This window comes from Dipodomys merriami, unplaced genomic scaffold (genome assembly GCF_024711535.1).
Source record: "Dipodomys merriami isolate MVZ:Mamm:240054 unplaced genomic scaffold, mDipMer1.0.p SCAF_34, whole genome shotgun sequence".
Lineage (NCBI taxonomy): Eukaryota > Metazoa > Chordata > Mammalia > Rodentia > Heteromyidae > Dipodomys > Dipodomys merriami.
This window is the reverse complement of record NW_027204937.1, coordinates 7,228,448-7,251,277: the sequence shown is the minus strand read 5'-3', so window position 1 is coordinate 7,251,277 and position 22,830 is coordinate 7,228,448. Positions and strand designations below refer to the sequence as shown.

The window sequence follows — 22,830 nt, the reverse complement described above, 5'->3', positions numbered from 1 at the left end:
AAGCAGTCTGGGAGTGTGCATGTTATGAAGGTGTCAAAACTCTGTGGTGAAACTGCAACTATCTGGTGTTGAAGAGAGGATATTCAGAGGTTACTCCTTGTGACATTGATGAGCTTGCCTCCAACAGGAATGATTCATCAATGTCTTTGCCAACACGGAAGATAACTAATCTAACCTTTATACATGGCCATGGTCACTAATCCTCACATAAACTGGATCTCAAGTGAAGATTTGAAAACATTACTCAGAAAAGACCTCTAGAGTTGACAATGCAAACGTTGATATGTTCCAAATCTAAGAGGATTAGTACAGAGATCAAAGCAAAACAATTGCATTGTTGGTGACAGACACACACTGGAAAGTTATTAAAACCTAAGTAGTATGACATCTTACAAATGGAGATTACAGGAAAATTAAAACTATATAGAGTGATCTTTCCAAGAGAAATAGACAAGTGACATTTTTGTTTTTGTTTTTGAGTCAAAAGCAAACCTATGTGCCTAGTTTGTGCCAATGAATTAGTAGTAATGACAAAAAAAAGCCTATCTGGAGCACTATTATAACTCAGAATATACTAAACTCAATAGATTTGGAGGTCAGATGCATCTAGATAAAATCAGTGCTCCTTAGTGAAGTCTGAAATCACAATTAGCTTTCACTAGGCCTCACTGTGACAGAGACAACATTATTCAGATGAGTTATGTAGTGAGAAGGCTAATTGCAAAGAAGTTGAGGCCCAGGTAGAGGTGAGTTTGTGAAGAGTATATGGAGCTGCTGCAGAGTTATTAGCATCAAAGTAAAAATTTTCAGGGTTTGTTTAGTCTTGGAGTACTGTCTCAGGTGGGATTACTGACAGGACAAGATATTGAAAAACACTGAAGGATTCTGCAGATTTCTACTTTTTTCTCTAGCTTGTGATAAGACAATGGACATTACAACTGCCCAACTGCCCATTTTTGTTGGATGGATAACTGCAGAGTTTGACACATGAGAGGAGCTGCTGTCATTGGAAGCCATACATAGCCCTAGAAGATGTGGGGACTGAGCGGGGTGCTGGTGTCTCATGGACATAAGCTGAACTTCTCAGTAGGCTAAGAACCTGAGGATCGACGTTGGAAGCCAGTCCAGGCAGGGAAGTCTGTAAAGCTCTTCTTACCTCCAATTAACCAGAAAAAAGCCAGAAGTGGAACTGTGACTCAAGTGGTAAGATTGCTAGCCTTGAGTGAAATAGCTCAGGGACCACACACCTAGGCCGCCAGTTCAAGCCCTAAAATAGGCATGCCCACAAAAAAGCTGGAAGTAGAGCTGTGGATCAAGTGATAGAGTGCGAGCTTTGAGAAAAAAAAAAAAAAAGCTAAGGGACAGCATCCAGGCCTTGGCACAGACACAAAACAACGCCCCAGCACTGGCAACCCCCACCCCCTCAAAGATGTGAGGATGCAAGAGTTTTGTTTTGTTTTTTTTAAGGTTGAGGACACTGCTCAGAGAGACTTGTTTTATTAATGAAAAAGTGTGAATATTGGGCTGGGAAGGTGGCTCAGTGGTAGAGTGCTTGCCTTGCATGCCTGAGGCCCTGGGTTTGATTCCTCAGCACCATATAAGCAAAAAGAAAAAAGCTGGAAGTGGCACTGTGGCTCAAGTGGTAGAGCGCTAGCCTTGAGCTCAAGAGCTGAGGGACAGCGCCCAGGCCCAGAGTTCAGGCCCCACGACTGGACCCAAAAAAATAATTAAAAAAAAAGTTAAATGGCTTTAGCACAAATAGATATAGCTATGATTGGCTCAAAAAACAGTTAATTGCATTTGTCAAGGAAGAAATGAATCATCTAGGTCTTGATCCAAGCTATTTAATTATATGTTACTGCATCGCACCCCAAAGAAGTCTCTATGCAGTCAGTGCAGCTCAACCATGTGATATCAACAAGGAATGTATATAAATTTTGTCAAAAGCAGAGGGTTGAACAACCATCATGAGTCACTGAATGATCTTAACTTGGGAGTATGGTGATTTTGTCTCGTACTGTCAAGGTGGTGGATAAGTCGGGGAAGATGCCAGCTCATGAGGTTTTATCAACTGCAGGATGGAATCAATAAGTTCCTAGAGATAAAGGGAAGACTTGCCAGGAAACTCAATGACAGCAAAAGACTATGATTTTTTTCATTCACAATGGGCATTACCGAGTACCTTTCAGAACTGAACATCAAGCTATAGGGGCCTAATCAGCTGCTCATCTCCCTGGTTTATTCATTTTATTTATTCACTTATTGAATATGGAACACTTCACTAATTTTTGTGACATTCTTGAGCAGTGGCTGTGCTAATATTCTCTGTATAGTTCCATTTTTAGTATATGTGCTGCTGAAGCTAGCACAGCTCCTTGCTTTTAAATGTGAAATTATTTAAAGCTAAATGGAGGCTGTGGAAAAGACAACTTGAAAAGAATAAAATGATGTATTTCCTTACTCTTGAATATACTGGTGAATGTAAGAAGCTACTTTGAGAAGCTAATTAATGAACTTTTCAAAGATGTCAAAGGTAAACAAATGGAACTGAACATATTTGCTATACTTATAGTTCAGGGAGAAACTAGCTGGTATGCCTGATAACCTATGACATGAAATCATTCAGCAACAAAGCAACTGATAAGCTGAAGCAACCTCACACTGTTTCAGTTCTGTGTTATATAACAAGGATGAATTTGCAACTTGAGTAGCCATGCACTGAAATAAGCACCTGTCTTTGGAACAACTCACAGGTGTTTTTCAAAACTTACCAATGCAGGGGCTGGGAAGGTGGCTCAGTGGTAGAGCGCTTGCCTTGCATGCTCGAGGCCCTGGGTTCCATTCCTCAGCACCACATAAGAAAAAAGAAAAAAGCTGGAAGTGGCGCTGTGGCTCAAGTGGTAAAGCGCTAGCCTTGAGCTGAAGAGCTGAGGGACAGTGCCCAGGCCCAGAGTTCAGGCCCCACGACCGGACCCCCCCCCAAAAAAAAAAAAACAACTTACCAATGCAAACAGCCAACTGCACTCCAGCCTGAATGACCAAACCTAGAAAAATAACATCATCAATATGAGATAACAACATATTAGGGGTGAATTCATTACATGTTTGATCAAATGTAACAGGCCAATTTTTAAGTTGTTAATTTTGTATGATCTAGTAATAATACTATGTATTTCTGCCAAACACCCATTGGCAGAAAGAAGATTCCCTGTTGGAACCAGGTAGACCAAAGAGGAAATTTAACTGGGACAAACAAATACCAGGTACAGACCCTGGGACTGGAACAGGAACGTAGTCTGACATTTACTGAAACTTGAAAAAGTGAGCAAAAATAGGACCAACAGTCTCCAAGGCTAACCACCAATATACTGCTTTTGTGTTATGACTGCTTGCTCAGCAAATATGCTAAAATATGAAACGACCATTTGTGAGTGGCTTTTAATTGATTATTAAGAATAGGGCCAAACATTAAAGGCAGGACCTCTTTGTAGAGAAAAACTCAAGGTTAGTCATTAAAAGGAAAATTCTAAAGATAAAGAATTCATTAAAATAGAGAGCTAAACACCAGGTTATTGAAATTCTGTAAGTAGAAGTAAAACCCTAGAAGAGCCTGGAATGGGTTCTGATCAATATCAGTTAAACCCAGAATTGGGAACAGAACAAAGGAAAAATCTGGGATGTGAACTTTGCTTTGATGACTTATTGCCTTGGTTACTGGAATTGTAATCACCATTTATAATCACTAACTGCTAGCTCTGCTTTTGTACCTTGCTTGCTGATTGCAAAACTGCCACTGGCCATCTGTGAGTGGCCCCTTGTGGTTTTTTCCTTTATAAGCCTACCCCATTTTGAGCTCGAGCCATTTGTCCCTCTAGTGGAGAGCAGTAGCCATGCAGCTAATAAAAATTCCTAACCCTTTGACTGTGTTGGTGACTCTTTTGGTTGATCATGGGTTCTAGTCCCACTAGCCCCAAGAAGTTGGGATACTTCATTCTCCACCCTTGCTTTATAGGTAGAACTAAATTCATAAGAATTGAATGTTGATTCAAGCTACTCCAGAATATCATGTCTATTTTATTTTAAAACCATCTTAAATCAAGCACTGGTGGCTCACTCCTGTAATCCTAACTACTCAGGAGGATGAGATCTGAAGCCAGCCCGAGCAGAAAAGTTCCTGTGAGACTCTTCCAACTACTCAAAAAACAGAAGTAGAACTTGGCTCAAAGTGGTAGAGTGCTAGCCTTGAGCAAAAGAGATAGTGCCCAGGCCCTGAGTTCAAGCCCCACAACTGACAAAATATTTTTTTAAAGTATGCTTAACTTTGGAAGGTATTAACAACTGGAATGCCCCATCTTCTAGAAATGCACTCAACATCAAGGCAACTCTTGAAGAAATGGGAATCTCTGTAAGGGTACATACACCACCACCACGCTGCACTAAGTTCCTGAAAACATTCTGGAAGCATCCCTGTGAACGGCTCCTCTGTAGGGGAGAAAAAATGAAATAAAACAAGCAGCAGCTTTTGGGGGGAGAGAATAATGACTTGCACTTTCCAATGCTTTTTCTACTGGAACGTGTTTACAGAGAGCTGGTTCCTCAGGAGTTTAAAATCTCTGGATCGTTGAACTTTTTTTTTTTTGTCGGTCGTGGGGCTTGAACTCTGGGCCTGGGCGCTGTCCCTCAGCTCTTCAGCTCAAGGCGAGCGCTCTACCACTTGAGCTACAGCGCCACTTCCTCGTTGAACTTTTTTTTTAAATTTTAAATAAAACACCTTTTGTGGATTGGCAGGAATAGGGAGTTTGGAAAATTAAGCGCCCAAGACGTCAGATAATTCAGACGACGTCTCAAGCACAAGCAGTCCACTTTAAAATGATTTATGCCGCCCAATCTCTTGCACCTAACTGCCCAGTGGACGGACCCTCTGCAAACTTTGCACCCCAACGAGGGAGAGCGAGTGCAAGCGTCTTGCCGTCGCTCCTCGGACAGCCCGAGAGCAACTTTGTTACAAGTGTATCCAATGCCCCGGGCACCGGGGACTTGTGGGGCGCCTCTCACTCCTGCTCCACTCGCGCTGCAGATCCCAGAGGTGGCGGGCGTGTGAGGCGGACCTTGCCAAACTGGCGGACAACACGCTGCGTACCCCGAAATGCTCCAGATGCCGGAACCATGGCTTCTTGGTGCCGGTCAAGGGCCATTCGGGCAAGTGCAGCTGGAAGCACTGCACCTGCGAGAAGTGCTACTTAATTACCGAGCGCCAGAAGATCATGGCGGCGCAGAAGGTGCTCAAGAAGCAGGCGGCCGAGGAGGAGCCCGAGGCGGCCCTGTGTGCGCCGGGGCCGCCAGTGGTTCCCAGGGCTGGGGCCACGGCCACTACCCCTGCGGCCATGGCCGCCACGGCTGCTGCAGCCGCCATGCCCGGCCCGGGCCTCCACCTGCTGCCGCCTCCACTGGCGGCCGCCGGAGGCGTCGGCCTGGGCTTTGAGGGCTGCGGGGCCCCTCGATTTATGGAGAGGCCTCCGCGAGGCAGGAGCCCAGGGCCCAGCGCCTTCCAGCCAGTGCCAAGCAGTCGTGGCCAGAGCCGCGCGGGACCAAGCGATCGCACAGCTACAGCCTCGTGGCTGCCCGGCTGCGTGGTGCCCCCGCTGCCGCCCCCGGTGCCGCCTGAGCCCGTGGCCCGGCCCTTCCCTTGCCGTCCAGAGCTGCGCAGGCCGCTGAGGCCTGTGCCCACCTCGCCGTTCGCCGACTTCCGTAAGTCCCAGACTGCCGTGCGTGTGCGCATGCGCGGCCTCACAGGCCAGCCGGTTCCCCTGTGGCGGCCTGGGCCAGTGTGGGGCCCAGACAGACCAGCGTGGGGCGGGCGTGCTTCTCTGGGGGAGCCAGGGGTTAGTGGGAGGGCCTTTACAGGAAGGAAAATGGAGGGGTGGAAAGGAGCGGCCGTCCCGAGGCCTTTTAGTAGATTTTTGTCTGTTTTTTCGTTTCCATTTTGCAAGAAAAACCACGGTGACTGTCCAGTTCAGCAGTGGGGTCTCTGTGGGCACAGTCTGGGGGGTAAAACAGCTCTAGAGCGCACGTAGGTCTCTCCTCCTCCCGGATCACCTCCCTTCCACAGAGCCTAGACTTTCCCGCCCGCTCCCGCCATTTTGTCACTGCAGGCCCCCCCCCTCCCGCCATTTTGTCAGGGTGGAGCCTCTGGCTGGGCTAGACTTGGATTGCGCCTGCGCATCCTCCCCTCCCTTTGTGCTCCCTTTGTGCTTCTGCTGCGGACTTCTCCAGTGCGCCTGCGTGCACCCTTTGTGTGTTTTCTCGCCCAGCCCTGGGTGAGCTTGGGCACCAGACAGAAGTTCCTTGGTACTTTGCATATCACAGTAGTTGGCCTACAGAGATGTTCTTGCTGCTTTTTCTTCTCTCTTCACTTTGTGCATGTTCCCTGTGTTGTTTTCAGTACTAAGCATAATTTCAAGTCACATGTAGATTTGAGGCATTTTATTTGTGTATGTGGTACTGAGGCTTGAACCCAGGGCATGGGACCTTGCTAGGCAGCTGCTTTACTATTTGAGCCACATCCTCAGGGTTTTTTATTTTTAAGTGTTTATACTTGGTTCAGGTTGGACCCTGATCCTCCTCTTTATGCTTTTTTTTTTTTTTGTAGCTGCACTATTCTACCCAACTTCTTATTGGTTGGAATTTTTTTTAATTTTTATTTATTGTTATTATAAAGGTGATGGAGATGGAACTTTTTGAACTCATGGTGTTTTTGACCAGGGTTCACCTCAAGCCCCATCCTCCCAGTCTCTGCCACCAGAGTAGCTAGAACTACAGGCAGATTTAAGATTTTAAAGATTAAAAATAGCTCCTAATGGGTATATGTTTTCTTGGTATTTTTTTCCATGGTAGTATAGAAAGGACATAGGTCAGAGTCAGGGAGCTGCTCATCCTTTAGCATTGGAAAAACAATCTCTTCCTTCTGTATTCTGGAGAATTGGTTTTTGTAGAGCTGTGAAGGTCATTTCTGCCTTTTGGAACTTTCTGGGAAACCTAGGTATCCAAGAAAGTGGCTGTAAATGGGAAGACCCATCCTAAACAGCAATTCTAAGATAAATCCATCTTTCTAATTTAAGGATTTGGCAGGAGTAGTGGGGGCTCCATTTCTTTTATTCATCACTCAACAGGAACAGTGTTTGCAATGTGGCAGACACTTTCTTTCCTTCCTTCCCTCCCCGTCTTTTTTTTTCTTCCCCTTTCTTTTGTTCATTAGTTCTTTCTATGCCAGTGTCTGGGGATTGAACTTTAGACATCATGTATTCACTCTGCTTTTTTTGCTCAGGGCAGGAACTCTTCCATTTGAGCCACACCCCAACTTTCATTCTATATTAATCTTGATTGTTAACTTGACAAAATTGAAAAGCCCCTAGGAGGCTAGTGAAGCATACCTCTGGGTGTGTCTTAGGGCATTTCCAGAGAGGAATTAACTAAGGGAGAAAGATGACTCTGAATGTGAGTGCCACTTCCCCATATACAGAACTGGGATGCATGGTAGTGCAGTTCTGTGTGACACATAAGGTGAAAAGGAGAGAGCCACTAGCAGACATTCTCTCTGTGCTTCCTGGCTGCCATGAGGTGATGAGCTTGCTTTTCCATGTTCTCTCCATCATATTCTGCCTCACCACAGTGAGCATGGACTGAAACTGAGCTAAATTAAATCCTTCTTCCTTCAGATTGTCTCTCGGGTATTTGTCATAGGACTGATTAACATACCATCCTTGTCCTCTGGGATCTAGTTTGTGTGTGGTGTGTATGCAACAGTGATCAAACAATTACACAGATTAATGTAGAGAAATCTAAAGTTGATGGCTTAGTTGTCCCAAGGAAGAGTTGAGGATACAGATGACCTTCAACTTATGATGGGCTTTTGTCCTGATAAACCTATCATAAGCTGAAAGCAACTTAAGTCAAAAATCTACTTATTGCATGTAATATGCTAGTTTTTATAACAGTTAACATAAAGCAGTTTAACATAAAGGCTATTTCTCCTGGTGACCACCTGGCTGGCTCAAAGAAAATTGTACCTTTCTGCAGATGACTGGTATCTTGAGAGAATATTTTACTGCATATTGCCAGTGCAGGAAAAGATCAAAATACCATCTGGTTTCTCTAGAATGTATACTACTTTTGCACTATGGACAAATAAAATATCACTAAATTGAACCATGGTAAGTCAGGCACTACCTGTGCTGAGGACTTTGGAGGCAGAGTGAAGTAGGTAGAAAAAGCCTTCCAAGTCAAGGGAGTAGCATCTGCAAAGGCCTCAAAATGAAGTAGGAGTAGAGGGGTAGGATTGAAGGACTAAAGGGCAGTAAGGTTGAAAGTGTGGAATGTGAGAATTCTGTGCGTGCGCATGTGTACTTGACTTGGCCTTGTGCTCTTGCTTGGCTTTTTCACTAAGGGCTTACATCTACCACTTGAGCTATATATAGCTTTACTTCCAGCTTTTTACTGGTTAATTGGAGATAAAAGTCTCACAGACTTTTCTGTCTAGGTTGGCTTTGAACCCTAATCCTCAGATCTTAGCCTTCTGAGTAGCTAGGGTTATAGTTAGTTATAAGCCACCACTGCTCATCTCAGAATGTGAGAGTTCTTTAGTTGGGTATGAGTGTTTGTTATGCTGTTACCTTGGAACAGTAATGTGAAGCCTTTCCTTTCCAGTCCTATTTTTAATATTTCTCTCATTGCCTTTCTTCTTCAGGCCATCCTCTGAGCATGAACTCCAGCTGTGTGGTGGGTGCTGAGTACATGGAGAGAGAGTCTTCCAAGCTGTACCCCAGCTGCTCCACCATGCATTCCTACTGCACCTTCTCTCTGGGCTACCAGGATACATCCCCAGGCCTGGGGCTGTCCCCACAGAGGAGCTTCCGGCATGTCTCTTGCAGCCACTACCATGGAGGAGGCTTGGTGAGTCCCAACCCCAACTCTTTCCAGCTTCCTCCTCCTTATCCTGGCTTCCCTTGCTGACTTTTATTGGCTTGTAGTCCCTGGAAGCCAGTGGTCATAAATGGTACACCTCTAGGAGGGCCCTTTGTAGAGGGGGCTGTACCTCTGGGCCTGAGACATTTTCAAAGCTAGAAGGCTCCAGAGCACAGGGTGATCACTAGCTTTGACTCAAGGGATGCTGCTGCTAGAAGGGCCTCCATGCTTCCTGCATGAATGAGGGACTGAGATTCAGATCATGCAGCTGGCTGGTGGGTAGCTAGAATGTGTACCAACCTCATTGACTCTAGCACTTGGAAGTTTTCTCCTGCCCTAAGTGTGTGTCTCACATAGAGGCAGAGCAGACCTGGCTCTTGGCCCTTCTCATTGCTGCCAGCACCTTTGGGGTTGCCTTTGGCTAACCCATTGCAGCCAGGAAAGCAGGGCATCACTGGTCTCCATACACAGAGAGGGGTTGTGGCCAAAGAGAGCCAACAATGCAACTTCTACTCAACAGAAGCCTGAACCTGGCATCCAGGGCAGGGCTCTGACTGATGGGTGTGTGAGACATCTTAATGTTAAGACTGTGATCTCAGTCAGTTATCTGGACCTGAGCTCCCACCACAGACTCCTGACAGGAGCTGAGCATTTTGAGATTAAAGCACTAATAATCCCCTTTCCACCCCAGTCACATCTGAGGGAGGATCAGATATATGAGTGAAGCTGTTTCAAACCTAAAAGCTGGTCAGTCATTTTACTTGTGTTCTGCTGCTCCTGCACAGGCTGGAGACACTCCTTAGGGACATCCCCCCTTTCCTTGTCCTGTCCCTGTGCACCTGCTGCTTCATCTGGAGTTGAACAGGCTCAGGGTGTACTTTCACCTCTGCCCCCAAGACAAGTGTCCTGACTGACCAGGAGCTCACTCAGGGTGAGGTCCTAATGTGACAGAGTCATAGGAGCACCTGTTCATGAACAGGTTCAATAAGGTGTGCCTAGCTTGGGGTCTGGAACATAGTAGCTGATTAAGAATGAAGTTCTTCCCTTTCCTGTGGTCAAATCAAGTCAGGAAATGCTGCTTTCATGTAAGGAAACTATCTAGAGCCTTAAGTATATCATATCTGACCCTCCAATGTAGGGAACAGGATGTGAGGATTCTCAAACTCACTTGACAAAGAACACTTTGAGGAGCACTTAACAGTACTTCAGAGGCCTAGTGGTGCCTGAGTCAAATGCATGACAGTTTCCTATATTTCCTACTGCCTCCCCCGCTTCTAGATCCTCTCAGTGGGCAGGGCTTAGCGTCCACCACCTGAAGGAGCCCAAACATGGCAGTCTGGCCTCTGGAGCCACATGCCTGAGTCACCTAGCCTCCCTTGCCTCGTGAGCAGCCAGGTTACACCTAGCTTGTTGATCTTGCCCCAAAGGTCTCCTGACACTTGGGTTAAAGTCATCTCCTATACCAGAAAGGGAGTCTCTTGGATCAAGTTGCATTTGACTCTATAGCAGCACTGTGACCAGCTCAGTGGGCTCACACAGATTTGCCTCTGACCAGCTTGGTAGCTCCTAGCATTCTTTCACTGAATCTGCTTTTTGTCTTTTTTTTTTTTTCTTTTTTGGTACTGGGGATCGAACCCAGGACGTTGAACTTGCTAGGCAAGCGCTTTGCCGCTATGCTACATCCCAGCCCTGAATCTGCTTTTTATCAGTACTGCCAAGGTAGCAATAGAACTCACCTCCTAGACCTTAAGGATATGGACACCATCCCCCAGCACATGCAGAACAGAAGATGCCCTCAGTGTCATGATCCGTTGGTCTCAGGCTTAGCCTAACAGATCTGCAATCCTTCCAGCCTTCAGTCATTTTAGCTGGTGTTAATGAACACCTGCTCCAAGTGTCCTGTGACAGGAGTCTTGTGATTACACTAAAGGGAGCTGCCACCCATTCTGGGGAATGAGAAGTGTGTTTGGCCAGCTTACCTAGCTGTCTCTCAGCTTTCTGCTGTGTGTCACACAGGTGTCGGAACCAGTGAGAGACTTCCAACCAACCTACTACCCGCCTCCGCCGCCGCCGCCACCTCCCCCGCCCCCACCCCCCCAAGTGCCACAGCCCCAGTTCCTGCCACCAGGCTTTCTCTCTGCACTGCACTTCCTCCCACCACCTCCACCACCACCATCACCACCGCCTTTTTCTCTGGCCATCCTGTCTGATACAGACAGGGAGAACATTGGTAAGTCTCCCCGTATCCAGAAGAGCCAGGAAGACTTTCTGAAGGAGGAGAGCCATGTGACATGGGGATGGAAAGAAGCGGTATAGGACACAGAATCTGAACCACCGGTCCCCACACCCTCATGCCATTTCCATAAGTGTGCATCTGTGGGAGGGGCACAGGATTCGCAGGCCCCAGATGCTTCTAGGATCGTGGATTGGATTTGAACAAGGGATCTTCAATGTGATGGGCAGAACCAACTCATGAGCTGGGGGAGTCTGATGCTCGCAACCCCAAGGCCTGCTGCACTCTTGATATGTATATAATGCCCATATGAGCTGGCCTAGGTGGCTGGAAGCTCGCTGGCCCAGTGGTGGTGGCCTGGACATGAGTCCTGGCTCCTGAATTCCAGCTGCATGACTTGAGGAGCACCTTCTCTCCTCCAGGCTTTATTCAGCATCTGCAAAAGTGGACCCATAGTGGTGCTGTCCTCACAAGGCAATTCTGAGAGTGAGGAAGAGAGGCGGAGGTGGAGCTGGCATCTGTAGTGTGTGTCCAGGGCTAGAATGCCAGTCTTCCACTTGACATAGTTCAGGCAAATTCACTGACCACAGGGCTGGGAACGGTAGGGAAACCTTGGAGAAAAAATTCTGCATGTGAGAACAGGTGACTTGCATTTTCTAAATCAGCTGTCTTCTCTGTCTTTCACAGGTGACCAGGGCGCAGTGGCTCCCCAAGAACCCAGTCAGCCATCATCTCAGGAGAAGTCTAACTAAGTCCCAGGCCACCCTCAGCCAGCAGGGGAGTCAGGGGTGTTAGAGCAATGATTTTCTTGTTTATGTTCATTGTAGTGTTGGAAAGAAGGATATTGATAGGTTTAAGAGGGCAGCTAATTTCCATTCAAGGTGGAAGATGAGTGATTTTGAAGGTTGGTGTTGAAGGGAGGCGTGGGGGAAGGTATAACTTGAGAGGGAGGGCCAGGACTCTGAGGAGTGGGGGTTGGTAAAGCTCACGGGAATGAATTTAACCATCCTGGGGGACACCCTTTATGGGACTCCCCCAAAGGCGGCCTTTGATTTCCTCAGGCTCCACTCAGGACAGAAGGCACCATTTATTTTCAGTCTTCTGCCACCTTTGCCTGGTCCCCAGGGCTGGGACACTACACACATCAGGCTCCCAACCCATCCAGATGGCTAGTGCGAGCAGCCAGGGCCAGGGCACTGACAGCTGGTCTGCAGTGTCCCACAGTGTCCCACTTTACCTGGTCACTGGCCCTCACCCTTCTCCAGTTGTTTGGCTGGTGAGCACCCTGACCACCATGGATGCTTCACTTCTCCTCCATGAAGCTTAAGCTGTCATAGGTATCATTTCTGGTTTGAAAAATCTGTTCAAGTTTTACTATTGGATGTTTTTTAATAGGCCACTTACAAGCAGTTCTCAGAGAATAGAATTGCCTGTCACATCAGTAGTTTCCTTTCTGGGGACAATTAGCTGTTGAAATAAAACGAGCAGTGGAAATCCTTGTGGAAAGTTTGTTCTCTCACAGTTCTGGTAGAGGGCTGAATTAGGCGGGAGCCTGGGTAGGTTTAGGTGATTTGGGTTCAGGGCCGGTCATTTGCTTAGGCAATGGCTTCCATGGTCTCCACCACAGCCTTGGTGGGCTGGGAAGGTAGCTCAGTGGTAGAGTGCTTGCCTTGCATGCCTGAGGCCCTGGGTTCGATTCCTCAGCACCACATAGGCAAAAAGAAAAAAGCCAGAAGTGGCGCTGTGGCTCAAGTGGTAGAGCGCTAGCCTTGAGCTCAAGTGCTGAGGGATAGCACCCAGGCCCAGAGTTCAGGCCCCACGACCGGACCCAAAAAAAAAAAAAAATTAAATGGCTTTACCACAAATAGATATAGCTATGATTGGCTCAAAAAACAGTTAATTGCATTTGTCAAGGAAGAAATGAAAAAAAAGAAAATACAGAAATGGCTCATGCCTGTAATTGTTGTGAAGTGAAGATTGGGATGATTCTAGACCAACCTTGACAAAGAGTTTAAGAGACTACCATCTTAACAAACAAGTTGGATGTGATGGTGCTCTCCTGTCCTCTCAGTTATTTGAGAGGCATGGTAAGAGGTTACAGTCCAGGCCAGCCTGGACCAAACGCAAGACCTTCGCTGGAAAGTAAAGGAAAATAAGGGCTGGAGGCATGGCTCATGTGGTAGAGCATGTTCCCAGCAAGTGTGATACTCGAGTTAAAAGCCATAATGGCAGAAAAAGAATAAGAAAAAAAGATAATACTGAGAAATTGTATATGCTGCTTCCACCATTGATAATATTGTACAAAACTCTAGCACAGTATCATGGGAGGTTGATATAATCCACTCAGCTTACTCAGATAGCTTTATATTGTCTGTTGAATTACTTTAACTCTAAGTTGGGGTTCTGTTTTTGACCTGTGGATGTCCAGTTGCTCACCTTTTGGCACTGGATTTTGCTGTCCCTTTGTCAAAGTTAATCAAGTAGCCAAGCACTGGTGGCTCACACCTATAATCCTAGCTACTCAGGAGCCTGCCATCTGAGGATTTTGGTTCAAACCTAGCTTGGACAGGAAAGTCTGTGAGACTCTTGTCTCCAATTATCTACCTTAAGCTAGAAGTGGAGCTGTGGCACAAGTGGTAGAAGGCTGTCCTTGAACACAGAAGCTCAAGGGCAGTGCCTAGCCCCTGAGTTCAAGGCCCAGGACCAGCACACATACAAAAAAAAAATCAATTGAGCATATTTCTGAGGGCTTGTCTCTGGAGTCAAATGATCTGTTTTATATACACATGCATGCACACGCACACACACACACACACATGTTTTTGCATGTTACTCAGTTTTTGTGTTGTGACTCCTTTGGTCAGCTGGTGAAGCTTGTGACCCTTTCTCAGAGAAGAACCTGAGGAAACCAATTAAGTTGGACGCCTCTGTCAAAATAAATAGATTTATGATATCTTCTTGCATAACACATTGAACAGCTTAGAACTAGCATATAAAGTTTCTAAGTTGCTCAGTGATTGGTCTGAGGTTTTGCTTCAAGTGTAGTGTAAAGTATTGGGAGAAATTCTGTGACCTCTGCCAGTGGCCTGGCAGAGCTAGTTCTACCAGGACTGAATGAATTCTAGGTTGTTAAGATGTGATTTTTTTCTTCATTCAAATGTAAAACTCTTCAGTTTCAAGACCCTCATAAGTTTCTGTATCAGAGCTTAACAATCTGCACATTGTTCATTCTTGTTACCACCAATGTAATATTTCATACAATCTATACAACTTGATAACTACTCTCTTACCGAGAGACAGCTAGATGGTTCTAATCTTTAGCCATTACTTCCACCTTAACTTCATAAAGGTTTCTCCTGCTGAGATTTCCCCTGTGGTAGGGCCATCACAATGACCCCTCATCATTGAGTCACCCTTGGCTGGTTGACCTATAGTCAACTGATCTGGTCTATACAAGCTATCATAGCAGGTAGTCCCCAGTCCTCTCCCCTCCTCAAAACTGTCCACCTTCCATAGGCGCCAACACACTGGGATCTGAAAACATGCTTTTCTCCACCATCCCTTCTGCCAAGCTCCTATGAAGGTGCCATGACACCTTTTGCCTCTTCCCTAAGCCCAGGACCTGGGGATTCCAAGACAGTTCGGTGAACCAGCAATGGAGTAGGCAGGCTGCACAGGGTTCCCTGAGCTGTGCAGCATCCTGTGAGCAGATGTAAGGCCCCTCTGTGCCTTTGTGCTACAGTTTATTAACAGCAGATCGCAAGATGCTAACATTTTTATCATGTCAGCTTTTGCATTTGAGCTAGCACAGGCACTGGTCTGTGAGCAATTAGCAGTGGGTGGTGTCTTCTCTTCATCTTTTGCTTTTAAAATTGGAATCAGAAAGTCTGTTTTTCCTTCCTTCCTTCCTTCCTTCCTTCCTTCCTTCCTTCCTCCCTCCCTCCCTCCCTCCCTCCCTCCCTTCCTTCCTTCCTCCCTTCCTTGCTCTTTCTCCCTTCCTCCCTTTCTCCCCCTTCCTTCCTTCCTTTTTTCTCTTTCTTCTTTTTTCTTTCTTCCTTCCTTTGTTCCTTCCTTCCTTCCTTCCTTCCTTTCTTTTTCTTTCCTTCTTTCCTTCTTTCTTTGTCTTTCTTTCTTTCTTTCTTTCTTTCTTTCTTTCTTTCGTTCGTTCTTTCTTTCTTTCTTTCTTTCTTTTTCTTTCTTTCTTTCCCTCTTTCTTCTCTTTCTTTCTTTTTCCCTTCCCTTCTCTTCCCTTCCCTTCCCTTCCTTCTCTTCCCAAGTAGAAGCAGTCCATGGAGCTGCAGTATAAACTTGTTTGTCATCCCACATTTATGAGCCGTTTATTCCCAGCTATAATCCAGTTACCCAGAAAATTCTGCCCTGCCTCCCAACATCACTTGCTGGAACAACTGCCCCCTAGGGGAACAAGAGATCACAATACCTCGTGCTGATGTGTGAAACACCCCTGGCTTTGAAATGCTGGCCATCCAGTTGTCAGTGTTTAATTAAGTTGGTGCTTTTCTACATCTGGCTTTTTCTTGTTTCTAGTTTGGAGTGGCTTTTTTACTCCCATGGAATATTTACATCAGTCATGGGGTGATGTTAGCCACCATCTGCTACATCACACACCGCCTGTGTGCCATGCACAGTTAATCATGTTCGCTGGGCACCTACAATGTGTCAGGCTCTCTTGGGCCAGGAAGGACAGTCTCTTCATACCCAGCTCTGAGCTTTCCCCCACATTAAAGCCTTTTCTGGCTCCCTGCACTCCCAGGCTGACCTGCAAGGCCTCTTCCACACGAGTCAGGAGTGTGCTGTGCTTCTTTGTCAGGATGTCATAGCATTTCCCTAAAGGCCCTGCCCCTGGGCCTTGCCACCACTCCATGGTACCTGGACTCAGAAGTCCAGCCTTGCTTTCCCGATGGAGGGTGTGCCCTGCTCTTCCATCCCCTAATCTCCTTTCCTGACCCACCCACTGGGATCACCAGCAACAATGGCCAAATCCAGGGCTTAGTTTCTTGTCCTGGGCTCCCTCAGTTGCCTAACATGTGTACACATTTCTCTAGGCTTCCAGGACAGTACTCTCAGCTGATGCCTGTGGCTCTTTCCTCCTTCTCTGCTCACCCTGCATATTGGATATCCCAGGTGGGTTCTGAGCTGGTGCTCTTTTCTCTGGGTGTTCATCCAGACTCATGACCTTCACGTCCTGGCCCAGGACCTGGGCTGCCTTTGCCAACTCAACCTCTCTATGCACATGTCCAAAAGGTGCCCTGGAGGTAGGGTTCAGGTGGGAAATGTGCTGATTGGAAGTTTCAAGAGGCTTTAGTGAGGGATAACTGTCACGTGCTTAGGGTTAAGGGAACACTGGAATACTGAGGCCCTAAGGGACTAGTCACAGAGGACTCCCCCTCTGTCTACCACTTGACTTAGGGCAGAAGGGATGGGGGAGGAAAGCATGTTCCCAGAGCCCAGTGATGGCAGGCTCCTATGAAGGAGGGTCTGCCTTCTGGGAGGCTGTGGGGAGAGGGATATATAGATAGAGTCCCTTAGCCCGTGTTAGGATTTTTTGGAAGATTTGCATATATGTGGAAGATTTGCATTATATAATATCTATATCTATAGATACATACATACAGAGAGAGAGAGACAGACAGACAGAGAGTGTGTGTCTTAGGGATAGGACCCACGTCTAACTACAATATTCACTTACGTTTCAAACATAGTCCTTAAGGTAATTCATAGGATGCAGTGTGTGTGTGTGTGTGTGTGTGTGTGTGTGTGTGTGTGTGTGTGTGTGTGTGTGTGTGTGTGTGTGTGTGTGTGTGTGTGTGTGTGTGTTTATGGAATTTTCCCCTCTTGTCAATACTCAGAGTTTTATATTTCAGACATTCAGGATTGAGACAGCACCAGGTTACTTCCTTCGTTTGGATTTCTTAAAAACACATTCATACTTCTTAAGATGAGGTTTTATGTGCAAGGGATTTCTTATGGATGTAATTCCTGAAAAGACCAGGAAGACAGAGTGGGGAATGAGGATGGGGAAGGGGAAGAGACCAAGGAAGGAAGCAGCCCTCAAGCAAGCCCCAGCCTCAGCCCACAGGGGAGCTTTGGAGCAGCCCTGCAGGTGCTGGGAACTGGGCCTCAGCAGCTCCTTGCGCTCATTACTGCCCTTATCATTGGCTAAGGGCTGCCCCAGAATGAAGGGAAGCCCCAGGCACCTGCAGCTGCTGAGCCTGTGGGCCAAACAGGCTCTGGGAATCCAAGGGATGTTCTCTAAAAAGAACCTCAGAGGTGGCTTTTGGAAGCAAAAACACAGTAAGCAGGAGAGGCCCAAAGATGGAAATGAGTCTTGGCTGAGCTCCAGCATTATCTGCTACATTGCAAAGATGGGAAATAAAAATTGGGCAAATGCATTATTAAGGAACAAGAATGAGTGGGCTGTGGTACTGGCTGCACAGCTGTGCGAGTTACTGAGAACCATGGAAGTGTGCAATTTCAATAGGTGAATTACATGGCCAGTGAGTTATGTCTCAAGCTGTTACTATTATTTTTGACAGTGCAAAGGGGTGAAACTCAGAGCCTTAGGCTTGCTAAATAAGCACTCTACCATTTGAACCACATCTCCAGTCCCCCCTTTTTTGATAAAGTTAATTTTCAGATAATAACCCTATGGTTTTTTTTTTTTTGCCCAAGGTGACCTTGAACTTCAATCCCTACCTCCCACATCACTGGGATTACAGGTGTGAGCCCTGAATAAAGCTGTTATGTTAAACATACATGTAAGTGACTAGAGCCAGGCCTTGTGGAAGACAGCACTATTGAATACTGAATATGCCTCCTCTTAGGTCCAGGCCGCCGACCTTCTCAAGAACTATCTCCCAGCTGGTAACAAGAGGGCCTCTCAGCATGCTATTCCACTATTGTCCTGGCCTGGCTATCAGGTGCAAGGCACTGTTGTACTTCTCTTACTATTGAGTTCCTGGGTTGGAGGCCACATGGTGTGGTAATGGCCCCAGATGGCCTCCAGCAGGGAAGGTGGATCTATACTCAGACTCTACAAGGTCTAATTGCCCTTCATAATAGAAAGCATCTAATATAATCAACAGGCCATCTTCGTGGTCTCCTGAGGGAGGGGTCACCAGAGCACCATGGTTAGCATTAGCCTGAGCTCCTGGTATGCTGGGCTTCAGAGGTAACAGCCAAATCAACTCTGGAGAGAGAGATTTTTGTTTAGCCTATGACAAGCCTGTTTCTGATGATCTGGACTGTGTTTCTGTGCCCTCAAAATTCATATGCTGAAACTCTAATCCCCAACTGTCATAAAGGGAAGAGTACCAGGGTTATTCTAAGGAACTAAGTTGAAGATCGTAAGAGTAGGATTAGTATTATTTATTAGAAAAGACCCCAGAGTATCCATGCTGTCTCCATTGATATTGGATTCTTGACCTCCAAAAAGATGTTGTTTTTAAAGACATTCCACTGTGGTGTTTTGTTATGGAAACCTAAGCTAAGACACTTGCTGTCATGGTCAATTAGCTCATGAGTCCAGTGAATAGAGAGGACTACCTGGAGAAAGGGATTAATTGGCATCTGTAGAATGGACGATCCTGTTCACCTACTTATTGAGAGCCTCTCAGCCATGGGTGCAAGACTTGAGGATATTCCCACTTGGTGATTGAAAAATCACAGGCACTTATTTACCTACAGTTTGTGAACACCAACAGCTCTGAGACAATGTAATTGGGTTCTCTGTGCAGGGTGTCAACCAGCCCAAATCAAGGCAGCAGTCTCAACCAAGCATGAGGTCCTCTCCCAGGTCCATCTGGGCTACTGAAAAACTGAGTTCTGTACAGCAGTTGCTATAAATTCCTGTTTCCTCACTGGCACAAGGCAGGCTCTATATAGGCCTGAACATAAGCTGTTTCCCAAACTCATCCCTCAGGAAAGTGTGAGTTGCCACATATTTGAGTCTTGGGCATGCTTTGTGGGGCACCTGTTACCTCACGCTGAAGGATTGCGATCTGGCTGGAGAATGCACTTGACTGAAACAACCTCACGTCTTCAGGCGCTTCCATGGGTGTCTATGAAATAGGTTGAAAGGGGCTCATGAGGAGCCTCACCAAACAATGTCCTCACCAGCTGTCTGGGGACGCCATTCAGAGGGGTGTGTGGACCGGGCAGCTGTGAGGGTATCTGGGGAAGGCTGGAGAGCTCAGGGCCCACCCTCTTGTTCTTTGTAGGGGAACGGAGGTCTGGGCGCTGAGTGTAGAGCCTGGCCTGGCGTGCGGTGCCCTTACTTCCTCTAGTGCTGGGATCTTTCAGGATCGCGTGCCAGGGCACACAGCCTTTCAGTTTCCTCTGCCCCAAAGTGTTAGAGGATGTGAGAGAGCACTGGCCTTGGAGCCAGGAGACCTGAGTTCCAGTTCCCAGCCTGTCCTCTATGGGCCATGAGGCCATGGCCCAGTCAGCTCCTACTCCTAGCTGTGTCCTCTGTACCGGGGCCCACACTCCACTGACAGGGCCTCTGCTCAGATGCTGGGAGGCCCTGCCTTCTGCAGAGTGGGGGTGGGGTGGTCCCTGCGAGTGCAGGGGGTCTGGGCCATGAAGGCCACACCGGGTGCAGACAAGCTTTCCCCATGGTGGCAGGATGGGAGTCCCTAGGGGAAGAGCAGGGCCCGGCGTGGGCCTGGGTGGCCGTGGGCTGCACTCGCAGCCCTCACCCCAGCAGTCAGTGACTCTCACCACGGGAACATGTGTTTGCCACCACAGGCCTTGAATGTCTTGTAAAACTCACAATTTGTTCAAAAGAATAAACAGCATGAAAGGGGATGCACGGCCTCCATCCAGGGCTGGAGGGGGTGGGGGAGCAGCTCCAGGCTGGTTTCCATCGAAACCAGATTTGGAGCGTCTGTTCTCAGCAGCTCAGGGCTGGGAAAGCCCTGGCCACACGGCCCCTGTGCTTGGGCTGAGCTGGGATGGGCTTGGTGTGGGGAGAGGGGGTGGTGCCTGGGCTGTGCTGGCTCACCTCCCTGTCGGTTAATGCCAAGCTCTGTCTTATGTCACCTACCCCAGCTCCAGGAGGTGCTGCTAGCTCTCACCTAAGGGGGCAGCCAGGAAAGTGGTGAATAAGCCCTCTGCCAAAAGAGCTCTGGTGACCCATATGCTACTCAAGGCATGGCTAGGTTCCTTCTGGGAGGAGTCTCAGTCAAGAGCCAGGGCAGCCAGGTACCAGATTTGGGCTGGATGAGAATGGGTCCAGGAGAAGGGGTGGGTAGTGCCAGGTTGAAGTAGAGTCCTGGGCCTGAGCTAAGAAGGGCAGATCGGCCACATGGGATGGGGGTGGGGGGGTCCCAGGTGGGAAGGACTGCTTGGGAGAGGAGGTTGGGAAGGAGACAGCCAAGCCAGGAGGGGGAGCAGAATGAGGATGGGATTTGAGATGTAAGAGCCTGGATGACACGGCATGATCAAGGCTGGAAGAAATAAAGAATGAGGGAATCTAAACCCATTTTTACAAAACTGAGCTATGACATGGTGGGGGACAGAAACGGAATAAGGGTAAGAGGCCTGTGGGCACAAAGGCGCATGTTCAAATGTGCTTGTAGGTTAAGATGACCTGAGAAGTTCTTCAAGTGCTGACTAGAAAAGGGAAAAGAGGCTGAAGACAGAGGCTGAGGAAAGGGCATGTGGGGTCCGTGGCCCTTTCGTCAGATGGCTCTTGGGGAACAGAAGGTGAGGTCATCAGTTAAAGGTCTGGGAAGCAGGAGTGAAGGCAGATGAGAAGGTTCTTGGTGGCAGCTGGGACTCCAGCGGGGCAGGGTCTGTCACCGGTATTGGAGGCTTTGTCCATGGAGGTCTTCAGTGTTGAATGGATGGAGGGACATGGAGCTATTTGGGTGCTCCGGAGACATCAGTGTGGGGGCAGGGTTGCGGCTGGGCCCACCCCAGCCTGGTGACCATTGGACATCTAGATTGGGCTGGGGGAGGGGACCATGGAAAACATGAGAGACCAATCTGGGACAAATGGGACTGTTTTGGGGCAGCAGTCAGGTAGAAGCGTGCGTCTTGGGGTGGGGTAGGTTCTGGCACCTCTGAGACACTTCTCTGGGACCGGCTAGAGCATGATCCCCTCCCTGCTCCCCTGGGCCTATAACCTGGCAGCTATCACAACTGTCTTGGTCATGAGGCCCTCTCCCTCTTCTCAGTAATGAATGCATGGAGGAGATCGGGATGCTCTGAGGTCTTCCTGCTCACACATCCTCTGATAACTTAGTTTGGCTGAAGTCAGAAATGTAGTCCTGGTCTCTCAGTGAATCTGAGGGCGCTATCTTATCTATCTACCACCCAGGACAACTTCCTGCACTCTGCACTGTCAGGCCTAGGCCAAGCAATGCTTCCTTACCCAGCTGGGCCTTTGGAGAAAGCTAAAGAAAAGGCCACAAGGGGGCACCAGGACCCAACTCAACTAGCTGGTCTGAGTGGTGCTGCAATGAAAATGTGAAAGTGTACCGTGCATCAAGGCCTTTCCTGCCCATGCAACGAGGCAGAAGATCCTGCTCAAGTCCCAGCTCTGCTAAAAATAGGCAAGTCCCACCAGGGATCTCCAGGCTGTGGTTTCCCCGGTCAAGGGTGTGTGCCTTCCTTCCTTGGGCAGGGATGGGAGGTAGGAGATAGGTTGGCTGAATGAGGGCATTGCAATGATCCCACACCTGCCTTGCCCAACCCTCTGTCCCACTGGAGTCCTCCCTGGGTGCTCTGGACTGCCATGCTGCCTCCTAGCCCCGAGGACTTTTTGGAATTTGCTGAGCCTGTTCCTATACTGGCCAGTCTTCACAAACCCTGGGAAGTCAGGAAGAGTCTTATGTTGCCAAGGAAACAGGCACAGAGAACTGATTGCTTTTAAGCTTACATGCCTGAAAAACCCTCACAGCACGGGTATTGAACCTTGGGGCTGCGTGGCTCTGTTTCTCCCTGCTTGGCTGTTGAATACTAAGGCAGAAACCCCGCAGAACTCCTGATTCCTCAGAGATAGGGAAGATACACGAATTTCTTAGAGGAAGGGCATGCAGCCCAGAGGTATGCAGGACAGGATGCTCAAACACTCCAAGGCCTTTAGGGGCTGGGAATCTGCACTTGAAGGGGCTGTCTCAAGGGACTCTGAACCAGCAACCAGGAAACAACACCACGAGACACCACTGTGTATGTGAAGGGGGCTTGTCCAGGGCACCAGGCCATACATTCATCCTGTTTTTTTTTTTTCTTCTATTCAAGAAGCACCAACCAGGTGAGGCTAGGCCTCACAGGGCTGATGCTCAGAGAATTCATAAGGGTCCAGCTATTGAGTAGCCCACAGCTAAGAGGAGGGGGCAATGCTCACCTATGGCAGATAGCTATATGAGCAGATGGCGGCCTGGGGGTGCTGTAAGGAACAGTGTTCCAGATGGAGCCCCAGGCAAAGACATGAAGGAAGGAAGAGTCAGAACAGAAAAAACAGCGCAAAGGGTGGGAGATGGGGTAAAGGAGGAGACCCAGGGCTCTGGTATGGAGGGCTAGAGAGCCTAGATAGCTCTCACACTGCTTTGCAATTCATTGCCTCTCCCCTTCCCAACATTTTAAATGTTGGTTATGGGGCTCCAACTCAG

The 22,830-nt window shown here is 47.9% G+C and overlaps 1 protein-coding gene and 1 non-coding gene across 2 annotated transcripts; one reads left to right on the top strand and one right to left on the bottom strand.

The window, feature by feature from the left end:
* Positions 1–2,262: 2,262 nt before the first annotated feature.
* On the bottom strand, positions 2,263–2,369 carry LOC138803535 (U6 spliceosomal RNA). Its single transcript, XR_011364954.1, has one exon. It is a non-coding gene; the product is annotated as a U6 spliceosomal RNA (small nuclear RNA).
* A 2,507-nt stretch (positions 2,370–4,876) lies between these two features.
* On the top strand, positions 4,877–12,682 carry Dmrtb1 (DMRT like family B with proline rich C-terminal 1). The gene is made up of 6 exons (XM_069987628.1): positions 4,877–5,010; positions 5,078–5,825; positions 6,117–6,348; positions 8,744–8,949; positions 10,978–11,191; positions 11,882–12,682. Exons 1-6 carry the CDS (start codon positions 4,877–4,879, stop codon positions 11,944–11,946), a joined length of 1,599 nt encoding a protein of 532 aa, XP_069843729.1. The 3' UTR covers positions 11,947–12,682.
* The last annotated feature ends 10,148 nt before the right edge of the window (positions 12,683–22,830 follow it).

What these genes read in the sequence shown, in the direction of transcription:
- Dmrtb1 (XM_069987628.1), top strand. Translation starts at nt 4,877, where the DNA reads ATGCCGCCCAATCTCTTGCACCTAACTGCCCAGTGGACGGACCCTCTG. An exon ending in CCCTGTGGCGGCCTGGGCCA is followed by an intron (nt 5,826 to 6,116) that starts GTGTGGGGCCCA and finishes CACAGAGCCTAG; the next exon opens with ACTTTCCCGCCCGCTCCCGC. An exon ending in CACCAGACAGAAGTTCCTTG is followed by an intron (nt 6,349 to 8,743) that starts GTACTTTGCATA and finishes TTTCTTCTTCAG; the next exon opens with GCCATCCTCTGAGCATGAAC.